General features: G+C 40.6%; 2 protein-coding genes across 2 annotated transcripts in view; both read left to right on the forward strand.

The window, feature by feature from the left end:
* The first annotated feature begins 9,995 nt into the window (after positions 1-9,995).
* LOC106602798 (uncharacterized) lies at positions 9,996-21,900 on the forward strand. The gene is made up of 5 exons (XM_082974342.1): positions 9,996-10,164; positions 17,282-17,593; positions 17,698-17,979; positions 18,131-18,733; positions 19,348-21,900. The coding sequence occupies exons 1-4, from the start codon at positions 10,110-10,112 to the stop codon at positions 18,430-18,432; spliced, it is 951 nt and encodes a 316-aa protein (XP_082830468.1). The 5' UTR covers positions 9,996-10,109; the 3' UTR covers positions 18,433-18,733; positions 19,348-21,900.
* The window catches only part of LOC106602779 (SLAM family member 5), a 42,163-nt gene continuing 28,516 nt past the window's right edge, over positions 10,007-23,653 (forward strand). Inside the window, exon 1 of the mRNA XM_082974341.1 lies at positions 10,007-10,067. The gene's annotated coding sequence lies outside the window, so the exon portion shown is untranslated. The remainder of the gene's footprint in view (positions 10,068-23,653) is intronic.

A 23,653-nucleotide genomic window follows, 5' to 3' on the forward strand; every position in this document is an offset into this window, starting at 1 on the left:
TTTTTTTTATTATCAAGAAAAGTAATTTGGTAAAAAGTAGGAACTGTTTACTTGAACACAGGATGCAGGTCAAATAAAGTGTCACAATTCCTCTGCTTAGTCAGACAGTATTATTATCATCTCAGACCTTCCTGATACACCTCTCTAAATGTTGAAAAAGCAGCTGGCACCCACACAAACACGCTCTGAAAATCATTACTTTAAAGATTGGCTTCTATGGTGCCACAAATACCGCTAGCAGAGAGACAGGTACCCATCGTAAACAGTAGTCCTGAGGGTTTACAGAACCTGTCCAGGAGATGAGCGTCTGTATGTCTCTGTCAGTTAGTCACACCCCCGCCATATATTTAATTGACTTTATTTGTCTTCATAGATTCATCCGAAAGAGTGCAAGTTGACATTGAGTATGCAACGATTACTTACATAAAACAAACAGGTAACCAGGTTAGTAATAATGCTACAGGCTGATAGACAATAAACCAGCTATTGCAGCCATCATGGCTACAACTGTAAGGTTTAGCACTATGCAAGCATCTTCTATCTGTATGCCTGAAAGACTGAATAATCCTGTCATATTGTCCAAGGCGATTTTATTAAGTCTTGAGTTGCACATCCCACCTGAGTTTGATACCCGGCCTGATGTCATTGCAACCAGTTTTGCCCATATGATATGGTTGGGTTGCACAATGAGAAGCCACTCAGCACATATGGTATACAGTAATGCCTTTTATCTTCACATTGTCTTTTAGAGTATGTGCAAAAAAGTCTGTGGACTTTTAAAGTTAGGCTTTGTGTTTCCTCCCACTAGTATTAGGAAAGATCCTACATGTGTTGTGATGACAGTTGAGTTACCAGCTGCAGAACAATGAGTGTAGACAAGAGAGCGTCAGACGTGTCTTGTTTCCTTCCTCTGGTACGAAGTATCTAATAATGAAACATACTATTATTTTTTGTTGTTGGTGCTTTCCTGCCCTTCCCGTCTTTCCCTGTCCCTTATTCCCTGTACCTCTCATTCCTTCCTTCCCTCCCTACCTCCCTCTCCCTGCCTAGGAGGAGCGAAGAAGTATACCAGAACTGGAGTCGCATAGAGACAACCCTGAAATGGCATCAGTTTATGATACACTGCAGTTACATCGCATGGCTGACAGCAGGGATGTTGACACAGCATGAAGGAACAGAACTGGAAGTCACTGAGAAGCCAACATGATAACTCATAAAGAGGACATTTAACCAAAATGAAAGTAAAATAATAATCACCCAGAAAACCTTTTAGAGGCACAGTTGTTATGGGAGAAAAATCCCCTGGAACTGTTGCGCTGATGTTATAACTTCAGGCATTCTTTGTAGGTCATTCTCACAGACCTGTCAAATAGAGGCCTCGATGACATCCACTGATAAGGACCAATTCAATAACTATTTATTGAGTTAGTAGCAGGGTCAGGATAATCCTTCTTTTCAGCTGCCTTTTGTCCCAAATCCCAATGTATAAGTTAAAACAAATGGAACATATATTTTAATACTGGGCACAACTTTGGTTTTGGAAGTGGGAGGACATAACTTTTTATCCTGTCGGATAAACACTCCAAACAACCTACCCGCCCACTCGGAGGCGTCCGTATGGTCCTAAAGCACACCATTGCCTCGTTTTGTATCACATTCCAATGATAAAACTGGGGGGACAAAAATGATATTTCAGAATGTGGGGGGGACATGTGGCACCCTTGGTGTTTGCTATGCTACTGCTAGCCAAAGCTTCTTTTCAGTTATGACTGTTTTGTTGTTTAAATGTAGGTGCCTCCCCTGTATCTTTTTAAAGCTGGTCATTGTTTAGCTTGCCAGTGGATAGCAGCTGTGTACATAATAGAAAAAAAGCAGGCGTTTGAGATAAAGCCTCCTACTCCTTAGCAGCAATGGCTGTTAGGCTCCTTTAGGTCCATAGATGTAATAACAAAAGCTTTAATAACAAAAGCTATTAACAATAGATTTACTTTTTTTCTGTAGATCTTGATTTGCCATTTGATCTTGAGTGTTTTTAGACTCTTCTTATCACTTTTCGCAAAATTTTGTTCTGGCCTAACTTGTCTCTCTTAATTAGCTTGTTTCATTTATTATGATGGATCATTTATTTAGCTGAAATATGTATATCTGTCATTCTTATTGAAAGCAAGTCTAAGAAGTGGAACACAGGAGTGATGGTTGCTGATAATTGGTATTGGTATTTCTGATCAATTTGATGTTATTTTAATGGACAAAAAAAATGTCATTTTCTTTCAAAAACAAGGACATGTCTAAGTGACCCCAAACTTTTTACTTGTAGTGCCGTATATATATATATATATATATATATATATATATTCCAGACTCTGACATTACTTGTTCTGATATTTCTTAATTCCATTATTTTTATGTTGGGGATTTGTGTGTATTGTTATAATTAGGGGGTAGTTTTACAATCATGTTACACTGTATGTACAAGTGGGTAACCTGTACAAGTGTGAGGTGTGAAATGGAAATGTGTTTTGTTGCATATCTCCCTCCCCCTGAGACACCCTCAGAGAGTGGGGTTTTGGCCAGGGATCAGCCAATACCCCTGGAGCAATTAGGGTTAGATGCCTTGCTCATGGGCAGAATGACAGATTTGACCTTTCGTTTACTGGCCCAATGCTCTAAACTGCCAGGTTATGTGCTGCCCTAGTATTACAGTATTGCTCTTTTGGAGCTAGAAACATTAGCATTTCGCTGCACCTGCAATAACATCCGCAAAGTATGTGTATGTGACCAATAACGTTTGATTTGATCAGCTTTTTGATTAGGAGCACTACTCTCCATGGATTCATTCCACAACCATGCTGTTTTGAGACTTTCTACTTTTACAGTGTAGTTTCACACAGCAGCCATCCCTTATCTTTGCTAAGACTCCGCCATCTGCAAGAGCCAAATAAATATTTTACCATATCCTCAAAAGGTCCAATTCTATACAATTAACACAACTTTATTTGGCATTTGCCCTACTCTGAATCCCACATTTGAATACTTTCAATGAATCTAGTTTCAACAGGTTTTTGCTGCTTGTCACCTGGCCGTGTGGTTGACGATATCAGTCAGAGATGGTGTATTTCTCCCTGCCCCCATTATCTATCATCTCTGTTTCTCTGCAGCCCCACCACATCCTGTCTAGCTTAGAGACCCTAACTAGACGTCTGGTTATTTTACCTACTTTATTTCAATGCACTTATTGTAAGTCACTCTTGATAAGAGTGCCTGCTAAATTTAGGTGCAGGGAACTGAGAGCATGGTTTGTGGTGTCAGATCCCTTGCTTGAGAGAAGCTGTTCAGAGACAGAGGGATTTACCACATCTCCCCTATTAGAAGAATGACAGCGACTGACCCATATAGGCTACTGACAACAGAGAGAACAAATAAGCGATAACCACACGCTGACATAGATGGCGATAGAGAAGTGTACATGCACACTCACGCACACTAACACACGCACACACACAGACAATATGGGGTGTTGTGGTGTTGACTGAATCCAAGTATGTTGACACTCATTAATTTTTATACATTTATTTGTGTAGTTTTACATGAGCTAAAGCAACCAGGTTAACTTATGAAGGGAATGAGAGAGTCAGAGACCGGTACAGTTATATGCAAATATGATATTGATGATACATTCAGCACTGTATGTCTGATTGTGGACGGGGTAAATTATTCATTTAAACGCTAAAGCAGTTGATGAGCTCTTTGCCAAGTCAAATTTCAGCCCCCCTCACAGCTTGTTTATCCCACCCACCCCTTCCAAGTAAAATCTTCTAGCTTTCACCTGGCTGAGTTAGCCGATGCAACACACCTACACAGATCTCTGGTTACCCCACACAGGCCCCCAACCCTCCCACAATCTGGCTGCTCTTCCAAAATGTATTCCTGAGGCATATGTCTGTGTTCAGTCACCTGCAGCCCAGCCTTTACCCTTGTGTGATGTTCATGTTTTTGTTATTTTTTGTTATTTTTTAATATATATATATATTTTTTATTTTACATTTTATTTAACTAGGCAAGTCAGTTAAGAACAAATTCTTATTTACAATGACGGCCTAGGAACAGTAGGTTAACTGCCTTGTTCAGGGGCAGAACGACAGATTTTTACCTTGTCAGCTCGGGGATTCGATTGAGCAACCTTTCGGTTACCGGCCCAACGTTCGCGGGTCTGATGGACCCACGACATTATTGGGTTTGTAAAACAATACAGCCATAACAATTTATGTAAAAATGCTTAATACTTAATAATTAGATGTTGACTTATATCAATTACAAGCAATATAGACAGCATACATTGTTAATATTTGTCACAGTATCCACAGAAGGTGGCGCCCCTCCTCGGTCGGGCGGCGCTCGGCGGTCGTTGTCGCCGGCCTACTAGCTGCCACCGATCCATGTTTCTGTGTCTTTTGGTTTTGTCTGTCTGTTCCGCACCTGTTTCTTGTCTGTCATTAGTGGGGTGGTATTTAGTGTGTCTTTTCAGTTCAGGATTTCGTGCGGGATTGTTTGATGTCATTTCAGGATAGACGTTAGTGAGCACTGCTCCCTATTTTCTATTATTGACCGGGCTGCGCCCCGTGCGTCATTTGTTTTGGGAACGTGTTTCCCTTTTTGATTATTGTGTGCGCCCTGTGCCTTTCGGCTTCTTGTGTTTTCCGGATTATTATTAAATACTACGATCTACCGGACCTCTGTCTCCCGCAATTGACTCTGCCTTTCTACTGATCCTGGTAATCGTGACAATATTTGCCATTTAACTCTGCTAGATCACATTATCAATAAAAGCGCTGTTCGTTTTTTTTATAAAATGTGATTTTTGTGTTACAAAAATCAATTATAATCAAGACATGGGTGGAATAAATCATGTTTATCTTGAACAAATATATATGAAACATGGTTTTCATCACTATTTATGTTTATTGCTTTGAAATGAACAAGTTGGAAGGACAACTTTTACATACAGTATTTTTGGGAAATTATAAATTAGCCCCATTGAACCCAAATTAAGTCTGGTCTACACACCACATGAGGGACAGAGTTTTACTGTGTGTGTTGCAAATGTATTTCTTGCACTTGATGCATGTGGACTGTGTCTTCCTGTCCTTCTTGGGTCCACACGCATCACAGCGCTTCTTCTTGTTGCTACCAGCTGCAATCTAGAATGATGAGAAGACTTAGTTCAGGAATTTTACTAACATCTCACTCACTCACTTATATAGTTACAGCAGGCCAAGGTAGGAGAGTCAGACACACACACATGAAACAGCATCACTCACACTTACTTCAGGTATTGGAGTTGTTGGTTCTGTGGGTCGGGCAGATGGGGCACCAGCATCGTCTTCCTAAATGCTCCACAAGATTGCTGCAGAAATTGGGGTACTTGGGATATGTTGCCTCCTCTGGTTTGAGGTCTTACTAATACCTTGCCCAGCTCCTTGAGAAAGAGCTGTCTCCTCTGGAGCTTCCCTCTGTTCCAATCTGGGTTCAACGCCATCCAGATGACAAACAAGTTGCACGCCGAGATGTCCAAGATATTGAAGAATGTTGAAGAATATCACAAGTGGCCAGCGTAGGGTTCTTCTTTTGTAACTGTAGCCAGTCACCAGCTTGTCTAAATTGTCCAACCCTCCTTTTGTGGCATTGTAATCCATTATGATTTCTGTTTTTTTATGTTCCTGGCCACAGATTCTCCCATCCCTATGCAGCGTACTCATGAGTACCACATTTTTGCCTTTCTTTGTCATGTAGGACACTAGGGACGTGTCGGACGTGAACACAAACTTAGAGGAATTGATAGGCCTGTTTCGTGTATTCAGCAGCTGAGGTCGGAGCTCTGGCTTGTTTTTTCGTACTGTTCCTACCATCGTCAGGATCCTCTTGAGGAGCTCCTGTCCCAGCTTGTGTGAATTAAAAAAGCCTTGTGATGTTGTGACCACGGAGTCCATGTGTCACATCCAGGTCAACACGCATCCCTTGGTTCTTATCAGGGGTTCCTCCATCTGGCTTCCACGCATATGATGAAACAGCGTCACAGGCAATCCAGATCTTGATTCAATATTTTGGGGGTTTAGACGGTATGTACTGCCTGAAGCGGCCACGGCCCCTAAATGGCATAAACTGCTCATCAACAGTAACGTTGGGCCCAGGGTTGTAAAACAGGGGAAGGTGGTCCACCCACACTGACCTGCTTGCAGCTAGCTTGTCTCTCCGCAGACGAGCTGGTCTGGTGTCTCGGTTATCGAAGCGGATAATCCTGGAAATAATGTGGATGTTTTCCAGAGACATTGTTGCACAGAAAAGTTATCTGCCAGTTTCTACATCCCACAATGGATTCCCCATTGGATCTGAAAACACCAGGAAGGATAAGAACCCCAAAGTATGAATGTAAATGAGTTTGGTCGACCTCCTTCCATCTCTCCAAAAACACACCTTCCCTCCAAATTAGTGCAGTCCAGAATAATTTTCTGGATGGTGTCTGGGATGAACAGTTAAAAAAAAGTCTTTATGTCTTGCACATGAGTAACCTCCATCCGTGTCGGCCCTGTTTGCATCCTTATCACATTGGCAGCCATGCGGGGTGGCTCATACCTTGGGCAAGAAGACCATTCAATTTCACAATTTGACATACATATTTCTCCTGCAGGCTGCTGATGAGCTGGTTACTGACGGGCTGGTCCTGGGGTTGGCTGCTGACGGCCTGGTCCTAGGGCTGGCTGAGGGTCAATCTCACTAATCCTCTTCTTCCAACTCACTGTCAGACTCCGAAGTGGAAGACTCTCCTTCCACACTAGCTTCTCTCTGCAAAAATGATTTCTCTGAGCAGAGATTATTTTTGCCATAGTGATTGATTGTGGTAAGAAGCCACACATGCAAAGCAATTTATTTGTTGTGTCCCTGCTGTGACGTTCGTCGTTAAAGGTAGACCAAGGTGCAGCGTGGTAAGTGTTCATATTTGTATTTATTTAACTCAGAACACTCAATCAAAACAATAAACAAAGAAAAAAAAGGAACATCACGTTCTGCAGGCTTCACTGAGCAATACAAAAACAAGATCCCACACAGAAAGAGGAAAAAAGGCTGCCTTAGTATGATTCCCAATCAGAGACAACGATAAACAGCTGCCTCTGATTGGAAACCATACTCGGCCAAACACAAAGAAATAGAAAACCTAGAATGGCATTGAATGCCCACCCCACATCACACCCTGACCTAACCAAAAAAGAGAAAATAAACGGCAATCTAAGGTCAGGGTGTGACACCTGCCCCAATTTGCACCTGGCTGGGGTAGAGTGTGAGAAAATACTACGATTTTTCAATGTATCGAAATAATGTATCGAAATAAAGTATTGTAATAACATTGTGCAGGTTCCCGCAAGACAAAGTGTAGTTTCACACATTACAAAGGGTAAAGAGTGCGAGAAAAGCAGAAGACAGGGAGACAGGCAGGGAGACAGACAGGTTCTTGCGGCTATGTTGAAACAGCAGGCCCAGGGAGGAGGGATACAGAGTGAAGGCACACAGGAAACCTTTTTGTTTAATTTTTACTTGTTTTTACCAACACACATTTTCCCACACTTTTATTACTCTCTGTTCCAGTGGCACCGAACACCACATATGTAATATAAATGTTTAGGGGGGTGCACAGTGTGCACTCAATGGAAATGTCTTATTTTACATGTTCTTCACAGAAAATGAGCCAAAGGCCAATGAGTCTCAGGTTGAAAAAATAATGAATTGTATCATTTTTCTTTTGGTAAACATTGAAAAGGGTTAAATCAGGGAGATTCCAAAGACTCTTCCAAGCAGCGTTGTGTTACTATCCAACCGGTTTTCAATTTCAACCAACCTACTTTCTCTCACTAACTTTGCTCTCTGCTTTTCATAGAATTGGTCATCCACCATCACTCAACTTTCAAAGATTCTCTGGAGAATATGAAGTGAGAAAATTAATGCACGCAGAATAGATTAGACGAAATAGCTGTTTATGAAGAACATGTACAGTATAAGTGAACTGTGTTACAGTAAATGTATCTTACCTTTGTTGGCCTCACCCTATGTTGAATGACACTGCAAAGATTCCTGGGAACACCACCAAGGCTGCTGGTGGGACAACAGGATAGCATCTTCCTCCATGCTTCTCATCTATGTTGTGTGGAGTTGTGTGGGGGGAAAACAAATACAAAACATACAGTGCAACCAAAGCTTGAATGAGTCCCTAGGCCTACATATACTGTATATACAGAGACTTCAGAAAGTAATCACACCCCTTGACTTTTTCAAAATATGTTTGTTACAGCCTGAATTTAAAATTGATTTGTGTCACTGGCCTACACACAATACCCCACAATATCAAAGTGGACTTATGTTTTTAGAAATGTGTACAAATTAATAAAAAATGAAAAGTTTAAATGTCTTCACTCAATAACTATTCAACTCCTTCATTATTGCAAGCCTAAATAAAGTCATATAATAAGTTGCATGGACTCAAAAACAAAGACCAGGGAGGTTTTCCAATGCCTTGCAAAGAAGACCACCTATTTGTAGATGGGTAAAAATATTTTAAAAAAAACATTGAATATCTCTTTGAGCATGGTGAAGATTTGAATTACACTTTGGATGGTGTATCAATACACCCAGTCACTTCAAAGATACAGGTGTCCCTCCTAACTAAGTTGCCGGAGAGGAAGGAAACCGCTCAGGGATTTATGTACAACACATCACTGAGTACTGCTCTTTATATTTTCAAGCATGGTGGTGGCTACATCATGTTATGGGTATGGTTGTCATTGGCAAGGACTTGGGAGTTTTTTTGGATACAAATAAATGGAATAGAGGTAAGCACAGGCAGAATACTAGTTCAGTCTGCTATCCAAAAGACTGGGAGACAAATTCACCTTTCAGCAAGACACTCCTAAAACAAAAGGCCAGATATACACTGGAGTTACTTACCAAGACGACATTGAATGTTCCTGAGTGGCCTAGCTACAGTTTTGACTTAAATCGTCTTGAAAATCTGTCAAGACTTGAAAAGGGCTGTCTAGCAATGATCAACAACTAACTTGACAGACCTTGAATAATAAGAAACATTTGTAAATATTGTACAATCCAGGTGTCCAAAGCTCTTGGAGACTTACCCAGAAGACAAAGCTGAAATGTCTGCCAAAGATGCTTCTACAAGGTATTGACTCAGGGGTGTGAAGAATTATGTAAATATTTATGAGATATTTCTGTATTTCATTTTCAATAAATGTGAAAACATTTCTAAAAACACATTTTCACTTTGTTATTATGGGGTATTGTGTGTAGATAGGTGAAGGAAAAACATATATTTAATCTATTTTGAATTTAGGCTGTAAAATGTGGAATAAGTCAATGGTATGAATACTTTCTGAATGGATTGAGGTATTATTGCTTTCACCTGGATTCACCTGGTCAGTCTATGTCATGGAAAGAGCAGGTTTTCCTAATGTTTTGTGCACTCAGTGTTCATACCTCACATAATAGAACACAGGCTACAACACAAGATCATGCGAAGTGCAAACCATTCACAGTGAAATTCTCTATCTTCTCCACTAGAAGGTGCACTGTAACAACATACTTTCTGGTTCGTCACTAGACAACAAGTCTACTAACCTGTCCCCCTAGCGCAAGAGGGATAGGTATTATAGGGTAATGAGCTCAGAGCTGATGGCAATAATGGATTATATGATTTCTCACACATACGTCTTCTCCAAGTCCTCCATCTCCACAGGGTGTTGTGATGTTGACAGTGATGATGTGATTACTGACAGGCTTGTCAGCTACACCACTGTAGATGGAGTTGGCAATGATATCAGGTGTGTAATCATTAATCCAAACAGTTGCAACTAGAACTAGAGTTTCTATTGGACAAATTCAGGTAGGTCCCTACCTGTTCCGTTTGCTTCCATTTTAAGTAAGGTTTTGCAACAGAATCTGCGTAATGAATACACCCTAGAGAGCTGCTGGTCTGGTTGAGTCTATTCTCTCCTCTGTACCAGGACAAGGTCACATCTTGCACACATCTGAACAGCTCGAGCTTTAGAGCAATGAACCATTTGTTTGGATGGACAAGGCTCATGCTGCTATATTTCATCATTTATGGTATGTTTCTTTTGTTGTTACTGATTTGCTTCACTAACATAAAGTATTCAATGTTTTAATTGGTAACTTTTGATCTATCATATGTTTGTACGCTTGTTGTGTTTCTTGACAAGGGAGCCTGGACTAGGGCTGTAGTGTGTGGAGCACAGACCGAATGGGAATATTTACATTAAGGGATAGATACAGACAGAGACTAGTTTCTAAAACAGAGCTCTTTCATGGGATGAAAGAGGTGTAGGCTATAAAAGGTTGTGATCTATACACCAACTACAGAGTATGCCAATACTTTATTGATTCATAAACTCATTTAGATGAGAGATGAATAATCTTTTGGAAACAACAGGCTGACAACCTTTTATAATTCTCTGAGACTGAGACTGTAGCTAGTCATTTGAAATGAACTCACAGAGCTCACAGGCTTACTATGTTTAGGCTCACAGTGCCTGCCCAATGATGTTTGAAAAGACTAATGACTATGGATGTGACAATAAAACATACACCTTTATGGTGTTAGAACTTAGCAATTCCCTCAACCATGTTGAATCATTACAGGACATGGACGTGGCTTCATGCACAAAATGAAAAAATCTATATCTAAAAGTCTTTAGGTAAAATTAACACTCAAAGTGGTACTGAAGCTACATTCGAATGGTACATTTGATGAGTAGCTGAGTTTCATACCATGGGACAAAAAAACTATGGAACATCTTAACTGAACATCTTAACTGAGAATGAAGGCATTCAAGAGCAATAAGAGCTACGACGCAAATATCCGTACAAACGCTTCAGAATTGTGTTCTGAGGGTATCAACAAGTATGCTGATTCCCCATTTCAAGGATCCACAATCCATATGTAATACTTAGGGAGTTAGGGCCCTGCATTTTGTTCTAGAAATGGAGACGCTGTGCTTTTACCAGTTTTTCTAGCATTAACCACCAGTGTTGCTGCAGAACATTCTAGAACATGTTCTGGAATTGACACAAGCTGTCTCCAATCAATCAATTTCTGGTTGTGCATGTGTGTTTGTGGGGGGGGGTCGCCTGAGCCAGGGGAGGCATAGCTTTTCAAATCTTAGCGGGCTTTCACAACAAATTGGTTTGGAGTGGTTTATCCGAACTCTGGCACATTTCCCCCTTATTTCGTATCGTTGAACTGGTGTGAACACTATCCCATAGTCAGGAGCGCATTAACATAACAACAATCAAAACAATCAATCCATAATACATTAATTGCTCCACTCATGTAGTTGTTAACATACTCAAATCAATCAGTCAGTTAAAAATATATAATTCAGTTACAAATCATAAATAAACCCCAATTCATTATTCAACCCAAATTTAGAATGACAATGCTTAGTGTTTCACATTAGTTAAGCTATCACTTAAAGACAAAACCCTCAACTTAACGCACACCGACTCTGGCAGAATGTACATTTAACATACAGTATAATTATCCATAATTCTAGTATTAACTTTCCAATCATGATCATAATTACAGATCAGTATCTCAATGCATTCTTAGTCTAAATTACTATACATTTAGCAGTGTAAACCTCCACAATCAACCTGATAACCCAAATTACAATTTTGGACATTCCTATATCGATTACAACCATTCGATACATAAAAGTACTAAAATGAATATCGTAATTTCAAACATAAGCCCTATTCTAAAATGTATGATTTCCCCCCTCATCAATCTACAATGACAAAGCAAAAACATTTTTTTTTTACATTTTTGCAAATGAATTAAGTCATGTTGTTTTCCATGTAAAATAGTCTTTGGGCCTCAAAAACATTATCCACATTAAGGATGTTCAAATAAAATGTTTAGAATTGGAGAAATTGTTGTTTTCTCTCTTGCAAGTTACATGGAGTGGAAGCTTTAGGTAAGTATTAATATTTTAAAGTCAATTAAATTCTAGTAGAAAATTCTAGTGAACAGGATCCTAAAACATTTTAGATGAAAAGATGTTTGGTTTGTGAGTTTGTGTGGGTGAGACTTAAACACAGAAAGATATTAGACTTATACCGTCTGCATACTTTATTATCAAGTGCCTGGAGTATGTAAGCCGGAGGCTAGCTTCTGTTGAAGAACAGGCAGAATACGTTTTCTAAGCAAATTAATATGCAAATCGGTGATAATGAAGATCATGTTAGTCTTTACCAATTTGCATATCTCATTCACTTAGAAAATGTGAAAACAATGTTTCACAAAAGCACTGTACAGTTACACTCCCAGGCCTACACACCCATGCAGAACAGTCCTCCTTTTTCCTGTGTAAAACTTTCACTTCCGAAGACACCTATAAGACACCTATAGGCTGACATGGATCCTACAAACTGCAAAAAATTATAAATAAAAATCTAATCAAATCAAATTGTATTAGTCACATGCGCCAAATACAACAGGAGACCTTACAGTGAATTGCTTACTTATGAGCCCCTAAAAAACACTGCAGTTTAAAAAAATACGGATAAGAATAAGAAATAAAAGTAACAAGTAATTAAAGAACGGTAGTAAAATAACAATAGCGAGACTATATACAGAGGGGTACCGGTACAGGGGCACCGGTTATATGTACATGTAGGTAGAGTTGTTAAAGTGACTATGCATAGATGATAACAACAGAGAGTAGGGGGGGGGGGGGGGCAATGCAAATGGTCTGGGTAGCCGTTCGATTAGATGTTCAGCAGTCTTATGGCTTGGGGGTAGAAGCTGTTTAGAAGCCTCTTTGACCTAGACTTGGCGCTCCGGTACTGCTTGCCATGCGGTAGCTGAGAGAACAGTCTATGACTAGGGTGGCTGGAGTCTTTGACTATTTTTAGGGCCTTCCTCTGACACCGCCTGGTATAGAGGTCCTGGATGGCAGGAAGCTTGGCCCCAGTGATGTACTGGGCCGTTCGCACTACCATCTGTAGTCCCTTGCGGTCGGACGCTGAGCAGTTGCCATACCAGGCTGTGATGCAACCAGTCAGGATGCTCTCGATGGTGCAGCTGTAGAGCCTTTTGAAGATCTGAGGACTCATGCTAAATCTTTTCAGTCACCTGAGGGGGAATAGGTTTTGTCATTCCCTCTTCATGACTGTCTTGGTGTGCTTGGACCATGTTAGTTTGTTGGTGATGTGGACACTAAGGAACTTGTAGCTCTCAACCACTGCAGCCCCGTTGATGAAAATGGGGGCATGCTCAGTCCTCTTTTTCCTGAAGTCCACAATCATCTCCATTGTCTTGATCACGTTAAGGGAGAGGTTGTTGTCCTGGGACCACACGGCCAGGTCTCTGACCTCCTCCCTATAGACTGTCTGGTCGTTGTCGGTGATCAGACCTACCACTGTTGTGTCATCTGCAAACACACCTCTTACATCTTGACGTTCCGCTAGCGGAACACCTGCTCCAATATCCAATGATAGTGCATTGAGTGCCTTTCAGACAGTAGATACGACCTCTCTGTTACCTAGCAAGCTAAGGAACTGGCAGTGGATCAAAAACATATGACTATTTTACACCATTTTAAAGACAAGACTCTCATTAATCTAACCACACTGTCCGATTTCAAAAAGGCTTTACAACGAAAGCAAAACATTAGATTATGTCAGCAGAGTACCCAGCCAGAAATAATCAGACACCCATTTTTCAAGCTAGCATATAATGTCACATAAACCCAAACCACAGCTAAATGTAGCACTAACCTTTGATGATCTTCATCAGATGACAACCCTAGGACATTATGTTATACAATACATGCATGTTTTGTTCAATCAAGTTCATATTTATATCAAAAAACAGCTTTTTACATTAGCATGTGACTAGTATTCCCACCGAACACTGCCGGTGAATTTATTAAATTACTCACGATAAACGTTCACAAAAAGCATAACAATTATTTTAAGAATTATAGATACAGAACTCCTCTATGCACTCGATATGTCCGATTTTAAAATAGCTTTTCGTGAAAGCGCATTTTGCAATATTCTCAGTAGATAGCCCGGCATCACAGGGCTAGCTATTTAGACACCCAGCAAGTTTAGCACTCACCAAAGTCAGATTTACTATAAGAAAAAAGTTATTACCTTTGCTGTCTTCGTCAGAATGCACTCCCAGGACTTCTACTTCAATAACAAATGTTGGTTTGGTCCAAAATAATCCATCGTTATATCCAAATAGCGGCGTTTTGTTCGTGCGTTCGACACTATCCGAAACGATAAATAAGGGTGGCGCAATTCGTGACAAAAAAATATTCCATTACCGTATTTCGAAGCATGTCAACCACTGTTTAAAATCAATTTTTATGCCATTTTTCTCATAAAAAAAGCGATAATATTCCGACCGGGAATCTGCGTTTAGGTAAACAGACAAAATAAAATAAAGTATGGGGTCGACTGGGGCACGCGCCTAAGCCCATAGTACTCTGATCGGCCACTTGCCAAAAGCGATAATGTGTTTCAGCCAGAGGCTGCCTCGATATCGTTCAGCTTTTTCCCGGGCTCTGAGAGCCTATGGGAGCCGTAGGAAGTATCACGTTATAGCAAAGATCCTCAGTCTTCAATAAAAAGAGCCAAGATGAAACACAACTTGTCAGACAGGCCACTTCCTGCATGGAATCTTCTCAGGTTTCTTCTCAGGACAACTTCACCGCATCAAAGGGACGATGGACGGGGCCATGTACCGTCAGATCTTGGGTGAGAACCTCCTAATCTTCTCAGGTTTTGGCCTGCCATATGAGTTCTGTTAAACTCACAGACACCATTCAAACAGTTTTAGAAACTTTAGGGTGTTTTCTATCCAAAGCCAATAATTATATGCATATTCTAGTTACTGGGCAGGAGTAGTAACCAGATTAAATCGGGGACGTTTTTTATCCGGCCGTGTCAATACTGCCCCCTAGCCCTAACAGGTTAAAAACGCGCTATTAAGTGTCTATAATCAGCATAATTGCTTTCATTGCGTATTATTAATATTATTTAAACTACATAGTTATGTTTCAGTGATATATTGGGGGGGACAAATCATATTTTTCCCAGGATGGGGGGGTCGTGTCCCCCCCGTCCCCCCCGGGATTTCCGCCCCTGGGCGGATGTGTTGTCACCTACCCTTATCACCTGGGGCCGGCCCATCAGGAAGTCCAGGATCCAGCTTCAGAGGGAGCTGTTTGCCAGTTGGTCAGCGCAGTACACGTCCTGGTAATCCGTATGGCCCTGTAGGCTTGTGAATGTTGACCTGTTTAACCTGTTTGGGATAGGGGGCAGTATTTTCACGTCCGGATAAAAAACGTCCCCGATTTAATCTGGTTACTACTCCTGCCCAGAATCTAGAATATGAATAGTAGATTTGGATAGAAAACACTCTAACGTTTCTAAAACTGTTTGAATGGTGTCTGTGAGTATAACAGAACTCATATGGCAGGCCAAAACCTGAGAAGATTAGGAGGTTCTCACCCAAGATCTGATGGTACATGGCCCCGTCCATCGTCCCTTTGATGCGGGGAAGTTGTCATGTCCCCTTAGCAGAAAAACACCCCCAAAGCATAATGTTTCCACCTCCATGTTTGACGGTGGAGATGATGTTCTTGGGGTCATAGGCAGCATTCCTCCTCCTCCAAACACGGCGAGTTGAGTTGATGTCAAAGAGCTCCATTTTGGTCTCATCTGACCACAACACTTTCACCAGTTGTCCTCTGAGTCATTCAGATGTTCATTGGCAAACTTCAGACGGGCATGTATATGTATTCTTGAGCAGGGGGACCTTGCGGGCGCTGCAGGATTTCAGTCCTTCACGGCGTAATGTGTTACCAATTGTTTTCTTGGTGACTATGGTCCCAGCTGCCTTGAGATCATTGACAAGATCCTCCTGTGTAGTTCTAGGCTGATTCCTCAGCGTTCTCATGATCATTGCAACTCCACGAGGTGAGATCTTGCATGGAGCCCCAGGCCGAGGGAGATTGACAGTTCTTTTGTGTTTCTTCCATTTGCGAATAATCGCACCAAATGTTGTCACCTTCTCACCAAGCTGCTTGGCGATGGTCTTGTAGCCCATTCCAGCCTTGTGTATGTCTACAATCTTGTCCCTGACATCCTTGGAGAGCTCTTTGGTCTTGGCCATGGTGGAGAGTTTGGAATCTGATTGATTGATTGCTTCTGTTGACAGGTGTCTTTTTTACAGGTAACAAGCTGTGGTTAGGAGCACTCCCTTTAAGAGTGTGCTCCTAATCTCAGCTCGTTACCTGTATAAAAGACACCTGGGAGCCAGAAATCCTTCTGATTGAGAGGAGGTCAAATACTTATTTCCCTCATTAAAATGCAAATCAATTTATAACATTTCTGACATGCGTTTTTCTGGATATTTTTGTTGTTATTCTGTCTCTCACTGTTCAAATGAACCTACCATTAAAATGATAGACTGATCCTTTCTTTGTCAGTGGGCAAACGTACAAAATCAGCAGGGGATCAAATACTTTTTCCCCCCACTGTATGTCTCTTCAGAGGATGTGACAATGAAACCAGTGCTTAATTTGAGAACAGGATCCGGCACCTCTCAGTTTCGGACTGTTTCATTCCGAAACCTATTTTCCAGGATCCGGTACCTCTCGTGGCATGAACAGTGGCTACCCGTCATTCAGGGCAGGTGGGGCACAGTTTTGAGCCTCACCTGTTTAGCTAGTGGAAATTTGTTAAATATCCCTCTACCATGTGTTTTTCAATTATCCTTGATTTTTTTTATTTTGGAAGGAAAAGAAAACAATCTTTTAGTGAAAGATTTTCCCTTGCTCAGAGAATGTATGTGAACTCAACTACAGACAAAATATTAAACTTACCAGTCCTAAAACTTTGTTTCCTGACCTTCACCATCACATCAGACCTGTTATTAGCAAAGAGAAACTGTGATACTCAAGTCAATAGTGTTGTTCCAGGCAACTACATTGTAGACGTGCTGCACAAATCAACTAACGATAGAATGTCATTGTTATCTTCTGGCATCAGATTGCAATATCATATGGGTGCAGTTACTGACATGTTAAACACTTATCCAGGTATTGTGAGATTTATTGTGTGACTGTTTTTCAGACCTCCTGGAATACTGTTATTGTGTTGACATTGAGTCTCTCTCTGTCCACAGTTCTCTGTGCTTCCCAGCAAACAGTAAAGTCTGAGACTCAGCAGATGAAAGGCATTGTGGGACAGTCTTTATCGTTTCCAGAGAGAGTGTTTAAAACTGGATATTTAAGGTATGGAGAAGACACTACTGCAAGTGTGATCAATGGACAAAGCCATATAGATTTAGAAGAGAGATTTAAAAATCGCGTTAACTGGGACAATGTAACAGGATTATTCAGTCTGTCAGACCTACAGATAGAAGATGCTGGGGTTTATTCTGTGGAGAATAAAGACGGAGAGAAGAGGATACCTAAATTTAACCTCACTCTTTACTGTAAGTGTGTGCGTGTGCGGTGTGTGTGCGTGCGTGCGTGCTATATTACAAAAACATTAAATATAAGTTCCATTCCTCCAATGTATTTACTATTTGTCTTCCAGATGTTGTTTCCAAACCTCAGGTGACAGAGTGTGACAGCAGCTCCTGTAGTGTGGTGTGTTCTGTGGACAACAAAAAAGAGGTGACCTTGACCTTGTACAGGGGAGAGGAAATACTAAACCAGACCAGCAGTCCTGACCTCACCACTGATCTATCTCTCCGTTTGGAGGTAGAGGGAAAGAACTACAACTCCACCTACAGCTGTGTGGCTGCTAACCCTGTCAGCAAGGAGACAGTTCATGTCCCAAAATGTTGCAGTGAAGATGGTCATCCCAAGGAGACAGGTAAGAGTATCAATTCTGAATTAAAGCCATCCAGAAAATAACAACTTCCAAAACAATTAAGTAAAACTATTAGTTGAGCCCATTTAAAACATACTGCCAAACCCTTGCGATATTTTACACTAATCATTTCCTTGTGTTTTATTTATTTCAGACAGTGATGGGATGACTCGGGGTATGCTTATTATTGCTGTAATCTGCGTTTTGGTTGTCTCAGGGCTGGTTGGACTTGCAATCAATCTAAAGCCGAGGGGAAATGAACACTCACAAGGCAGGTATTCATCTTTTAGAGGTCTGAGGTCAGTCAAAACATGTCATAATCTGCCTTTTTATATTATCAAGAAAAGTATTTTGGAAAAAGTAGGAACTGTTTTCTTGAACACAGGATGCAGGTCAAATAAAGTGGCACACTTCCTCTGCTTAGTCAGACAGTATTATCATCTCAGACCTTCCTGATACACCTCTCTAAATGTTGAAAAAGCAGAAGGCACCCACACAAACACACTCTGACAATCATTACTTTAAAGATTGGATTCTATGGTGCCACAAATACCGCTAGCAGAGAGACGGGTACCCATCGTAAACAGTAGTCCTGAGGGTTTACAGAACCTGTCCAGGAGATGAGCGTCTGTATGTCTCTGTCAGTTAGTCACACCCCCGCCTTATATTTAATTGACTTTATTTGTCTTCATAGATTCATCCGAAAGAGTGCAAGTTGACATTGAGTATGCAACGATTACTTACATAAAACAAACAGGTAACCAGGTTAGTAATAATGCTACAGGCTGATAGACAATAAACCAGCTATTGCAGCCCTCATGGCTACAACTGTAAGGTTTAGCACTATGCAAGCATCTTCTATCTGTAGGCCTGAAAGACTGAATAATCCTGTCATATTGTCCAAGGCGATTTTATTAAGTCTTGAGTTGTACAGACCACCTAAGTTTGATACCAGGCCTGATGTCACTGCAACCAGTTTTGACCATATGATATGGTTTGGTTGCACAATTAGAATCCACACAGCACATATGGTATACAGTAATGCCTTTGATCTTCACATTGTCTTTTAGAGTATGTGCAAAAAAGTCTGTGGACTTTTAAAGTTAGGCTTTGTGTTTCCTCCCACTAGTTTTAGGAAAGATCCTACATGTGTTGTGATGACAGTTGAGTTACCAGATGCAGAACAATGAGTGTAGACAAGAGAGCGTCAGACGTGTCTTGTTTCCTTCCTCTGGTACGAAGTATCTAATAATGAAACATACTATTATTTTTTGTTGTTGGTGCTTTCCTGCCCTTCCCGTCTTTCCCTGTCCCTTATTCCCTGTACCTCTCATTCCTTCCTTCCCTCCCTACCTCCCTCTCCCTGCCTAGGAGGAGCGAAGAAGTATACCAGAACGCATAGAGACAACCCTGAAATGGCATCAGTTTATGATACACTGCAGTTACATCGCATGGCTGACAGCAGGGATGTTGACACAGCATGAAGGAACAAAACTGGAAGTCACTGAGAAGCCAACATGATAACTCATAAAGAGGACATTTAACCAAAATGAAAGTAAAATAATAATCACCCAGAAAACCTTTTAGAGGCACAGTTGTTATGGGAGAAAATTTCAGGCTTTCTTTGTGGGTCATTCTCACAGACCTTCTGTCAAATAGAGGCCTCGATGACATCCACTGATAAGGACCAATTCAATAACTATTTATTGAGTTAGTAGCCGGGTCAGGATAATCCTTCTTTTCAGCTGCCTTTTGTCCCAAATCCCAATGTATAAGTTAAAACAAATGGAACATATATTTTAATACTGGGCACAACTTTGGTTTTGGAAGTGGGAGGACATAACTTTTTATCCTGTCGGATAAACACTCCAAACAACCTACCCGCCCACTCGGAGGCGTCCGTATGGCCCTAAAGCACACCATTGCCTCGTTTTGTATCACATTCCAATGATAAAACTGGGGGGGACAAAAATGATATTTCAGAATGTGGGGGGGACATGTGGCACCCTTGGTGTTTGCTATGCTACTGCTGGCCAAAGCTTCTTTTCAGTAATTACTGTTTTGTTGTTTAAATGTAGGTGCCTCCCCTGTATCATTTATAGCTGCTCATTGTTTAGATTGCCAGTGGATAGCAGCTGTGTATATAATATAAAAAAAGCAGGCGTTTGAGATAAAGCCTCCTACTCCTTAGCAGCAATGTCTGTTAGGCTACTTTAGGTCCATAGATGTAATAACAAAAGCTTTAATAACAAAAGCTATTAACAATAGATTTACTTTTTTTCTGTAGATCTTGATTTGCCATTTGATCTTGAGTGTTTTTAGACTCTTCTTATCACTTTTCGCAAAATTTTGTTCTGGCCTAACTTGTCTCTCTTAATTAGCTTGTTTCATTTATTATGATGGATCATTTATTTAGCTGAAATATGTATATCTGTCATTCTTATTGAAAGCAAGTCTAAGAAGTGGTAGATATGTTCTATGTGCACTATTTCTATTTTTGCCATGCTTGAGTTTTGCTTTTGTGTATTTTACTTTTGGTTTTGTACAACAGCTTCAAACAGAGGAAAACACAATATTTTTCGTTATGGAAAATATATTCCACAGCGGTTTAGATGGTACAATGATTCTCCTCGCTATAGTTGCTTGTTTTGTCACATAAACAACCAGGAAATGGAAAGAGTGATTTCTGCATAGAGCATCTATAACATGAGAAGGTTTTGCGGAAAGAAAGTATTTTTGTCAACCCAATAGATGGTTATCACGTCAACTGGCTTCACACGGAGTGATAGACAAACGTGGGCATCACACAGACAGACATGAGCAATATTGCTGGATATTAATTGGCAAATATTGTGTTTAGTTATTTTAACAACCAATTAATCCAATAGCAAAAAAAATATGATACATGTTTCAAAATTGCCCTTTGAATGTAGTATGCTACTGTACTGTAGATTCCAGTACATTACACTGTTTTCACTTTAGGCAATACACTTGCACTACCCATAACAATTTACTGAACATACAATTTCCATAATTCAGGCCAAATAGTTCAATCTTGGTTTTATCACACCAGATAATCTTGTTCCTTATGGTCTGAGAGTCCTTTAGGTGCTTTTTGGCAAACTCCAAGCAGGCGGTCATGTGCCTTTTACTGAGGAGTAGCTTCCGTCTCGCCACTCTACCATAAAGGCCTGATTGGTGGAGTGTTGCAGAGATGGTTGTCCTTCTGAAAGGTTCTCCCATCTCCACAGAGGAACTCTGGAGCTCTGTCAGAGTAATCAAGGCCTTTCTCCCTGATTGCTCAGTTTGGCCGAGAGGCCAGCTCTAGGAATAGTCTTGGTGGTTCTAAACTTCTTCCATTTAAGAATGATGGAGGCCACTGTGTTCTTGGGGACCTTCGATGCTGCAGACATTTTTTGGTACCTTTCCCCAGATCTGTGGCTCGACACAATCCTGTCTCTGAGCTCTACGGACAATTCCTACAACTCCAATCAAGTTGTCCAAACATCTCAAGGATGATCAATGGAAACAGGATGCACATGAGCTCAATTTCGAGTCTCATAGAAAAGGATCAAATTACTAATGTAAGTAATGTATTTCTGTTTTGCGTTGTCATTATGGGGTATTATGTGTAGGCTGTAACGTAACAAAATGTGGAAGAAGGGAATGGGTCTCAATACTTTCCCAAATGCACTGTATATATTATAATTTTTAGTTTTTTTTGTTGTAAATTTCAATTCACCACAGAATATATTCTTACAATGTAGCTATGTGGTTGAGAGGGTAAAATTCCAATGAAATGTACCATCTTACTGCCCCTCATGTTTCCAATCTGTCTTAATAAAGCATAGAAAAAATAAAGGTGGAATTCCACAAAAACTATTCTCAATAGGTCCTTAAAATCAATAAATATTTACACTTTAACCATTTGCATTTCTAAACCATTGTTTATTGTGTTTTGATGCTGCCTTTTACATGCACTGAAACCCCCAAAAAGTGTTTTCACAACACTCTCTTAACAATTCCAATATGTAGGTTTAACGCTTCATTTCTGTGTATTAAAACACTTACGTTGGGTTTACATACAAACACCAGATCTCAGTTTACTGCCTGCCCTACTGTACAGCACCTGCTTTCACAGGAAGGTCGAGAAGATTATATCAAGTACCTCAGTCACCCGAGCCAAGGCATGTTCACCTTGCTACCATCTAGAAGATTGAGACAGTATAGGTGCTTCAAAGCTGTAAACGAGAGACTGAAAAACAGCTTCTACAGTTGAAGGTGGAAGTTTACATACACTTAGGTTGGAGTCATTAAAACTTGTTTTTCAACCACTCCACACATTTCTTGTTAACAAACTATGGCAAGTCGGTTAGGGCATCTACTTTGTGCATGACACGAGTAATTTTTCCAACAATTGTTTACAGACAGATTACTTCACATATCATTCACTGTATCACAATACCAGTGGGTCAGAAGTTTACATACACTAAGTTGACTGTGCCTTTAAACAGCTTGAAAAATTCCAGAAAATGATGTCATGGCTTTAGAAGCTTCTGATAGGCTAACTGACATCATTTGAGTCAATTGGAGGTCTACCTCCAAGAGGTGTGCCTCTTTGCTTGACATCATGGGAAAATCAAAAGAAATCAGCCAAGACCTCAGAAAAAAATTGTAGACCTCCACAAGTCTGGTTCATCCTTGGGAGCAATTTCCAAACGCCTGAAGGTACCACATTCATCTGTACAAACAATAGTACGCAAGTATAAACACCATAGGACCACGCAGCCGTCATACCGCTCAGGACGGAGACACATTCTGTCTCCTAGAGATGAACGTACTGTGGATCGAAAAGTGCAAATCAATCCCAGAACAACAGCAAAGGACCTTGTGAAGATGCTGAAGGAAACAGATACAAAAGTATTTATAGCCACAGTAAAACAAGTCCTATATCGACATAACCTGAAAGGCCGCTCATCAAGGAAGAAGCCACTGCTCCAAAACTGCCATAAAAAAGCCAGACTGCCGTTTGCAACTGCACATGGGGATAAAGATCATTATTTTGGGAGAAATGTCCTCTGGTCTGATGAAACAAAAATAGAACTGTTCGGCGATAATGACCACCATGCTGTTTTGAAACTTTCTACTTTTACAGTGTAGTTTCACAAAGCAGTAAAAATTAAGAAAAACCCTTGAATGAGTAGGTGTTCTAAAACCTTTGACCGGTAGTGTATGTCCCTGTAAAACATCCAATGCCGGTCCACACCTTTGAGTGCATGCACAGAAAGAGCGGTCTTCTTCACCTCACCTCAATGCATGTGTTCGTGTTTTCCCTGTGTGTTTGTGTGTGTGTCAGTTGATGAGGAAAAATCTGACTGAGAAGACAGGGCAGTACGTGGAGCTGACGTTTCTGGAGCATCAGACGTGTGATTGCAGATAATAAAGCGTGATATCATCTGCCATGTAATGCTATCGAAGTCATTCAAAATATGAACAGCACTTTCACCCAGGCACATTCTCTTAAAAACTGTGTTGTATTCACTGGTAACGAGACGTAAGCAATCAGGCCGATACGGGAAGGTACTACCCTGACCATATCGAATAAGAAAAGCTTATTTTAATTTTCCGTTGCCAAACGTTTTGCTGTGGTGTGCGCTAATGAATATGAATTAACCTG

The sequence above is a fragment of the Salmo salar genome, chromosome 04, assembly GCF_965601325.2.
Source record: "Salmo salar chromosome 04, fSalSal1, whole genome shotgun sequence".
NCBI lineage: Eukaryota > Metazoa > Chordata > Actinopteri > Salmoniformes > Salmonidae > Salmo > Salmo salar.

Coding starts and splice junctions, on each gene's coding strand:
- LOC106602798 (XM_082974342.1), top strand. CDS start 10,110: ATGAACCATTTGTTTGGATGGACAAGGCTCATGCTGCTATATTTCATC. Junction 10,165..17,281: donor GCTATATTTCATCATTTATG/GTATGTTTCTTT, acceptor CTCTGTCCACAG/TTCTCTGTGCTTCCCAGCAA. Junction 17,980..18,130: donor TGGTCATCCCAAGGAGACAG/GTAAGAGTATCA, acceptor TATTTATTTCAG/ACAGTGATGGGATGACTCGG.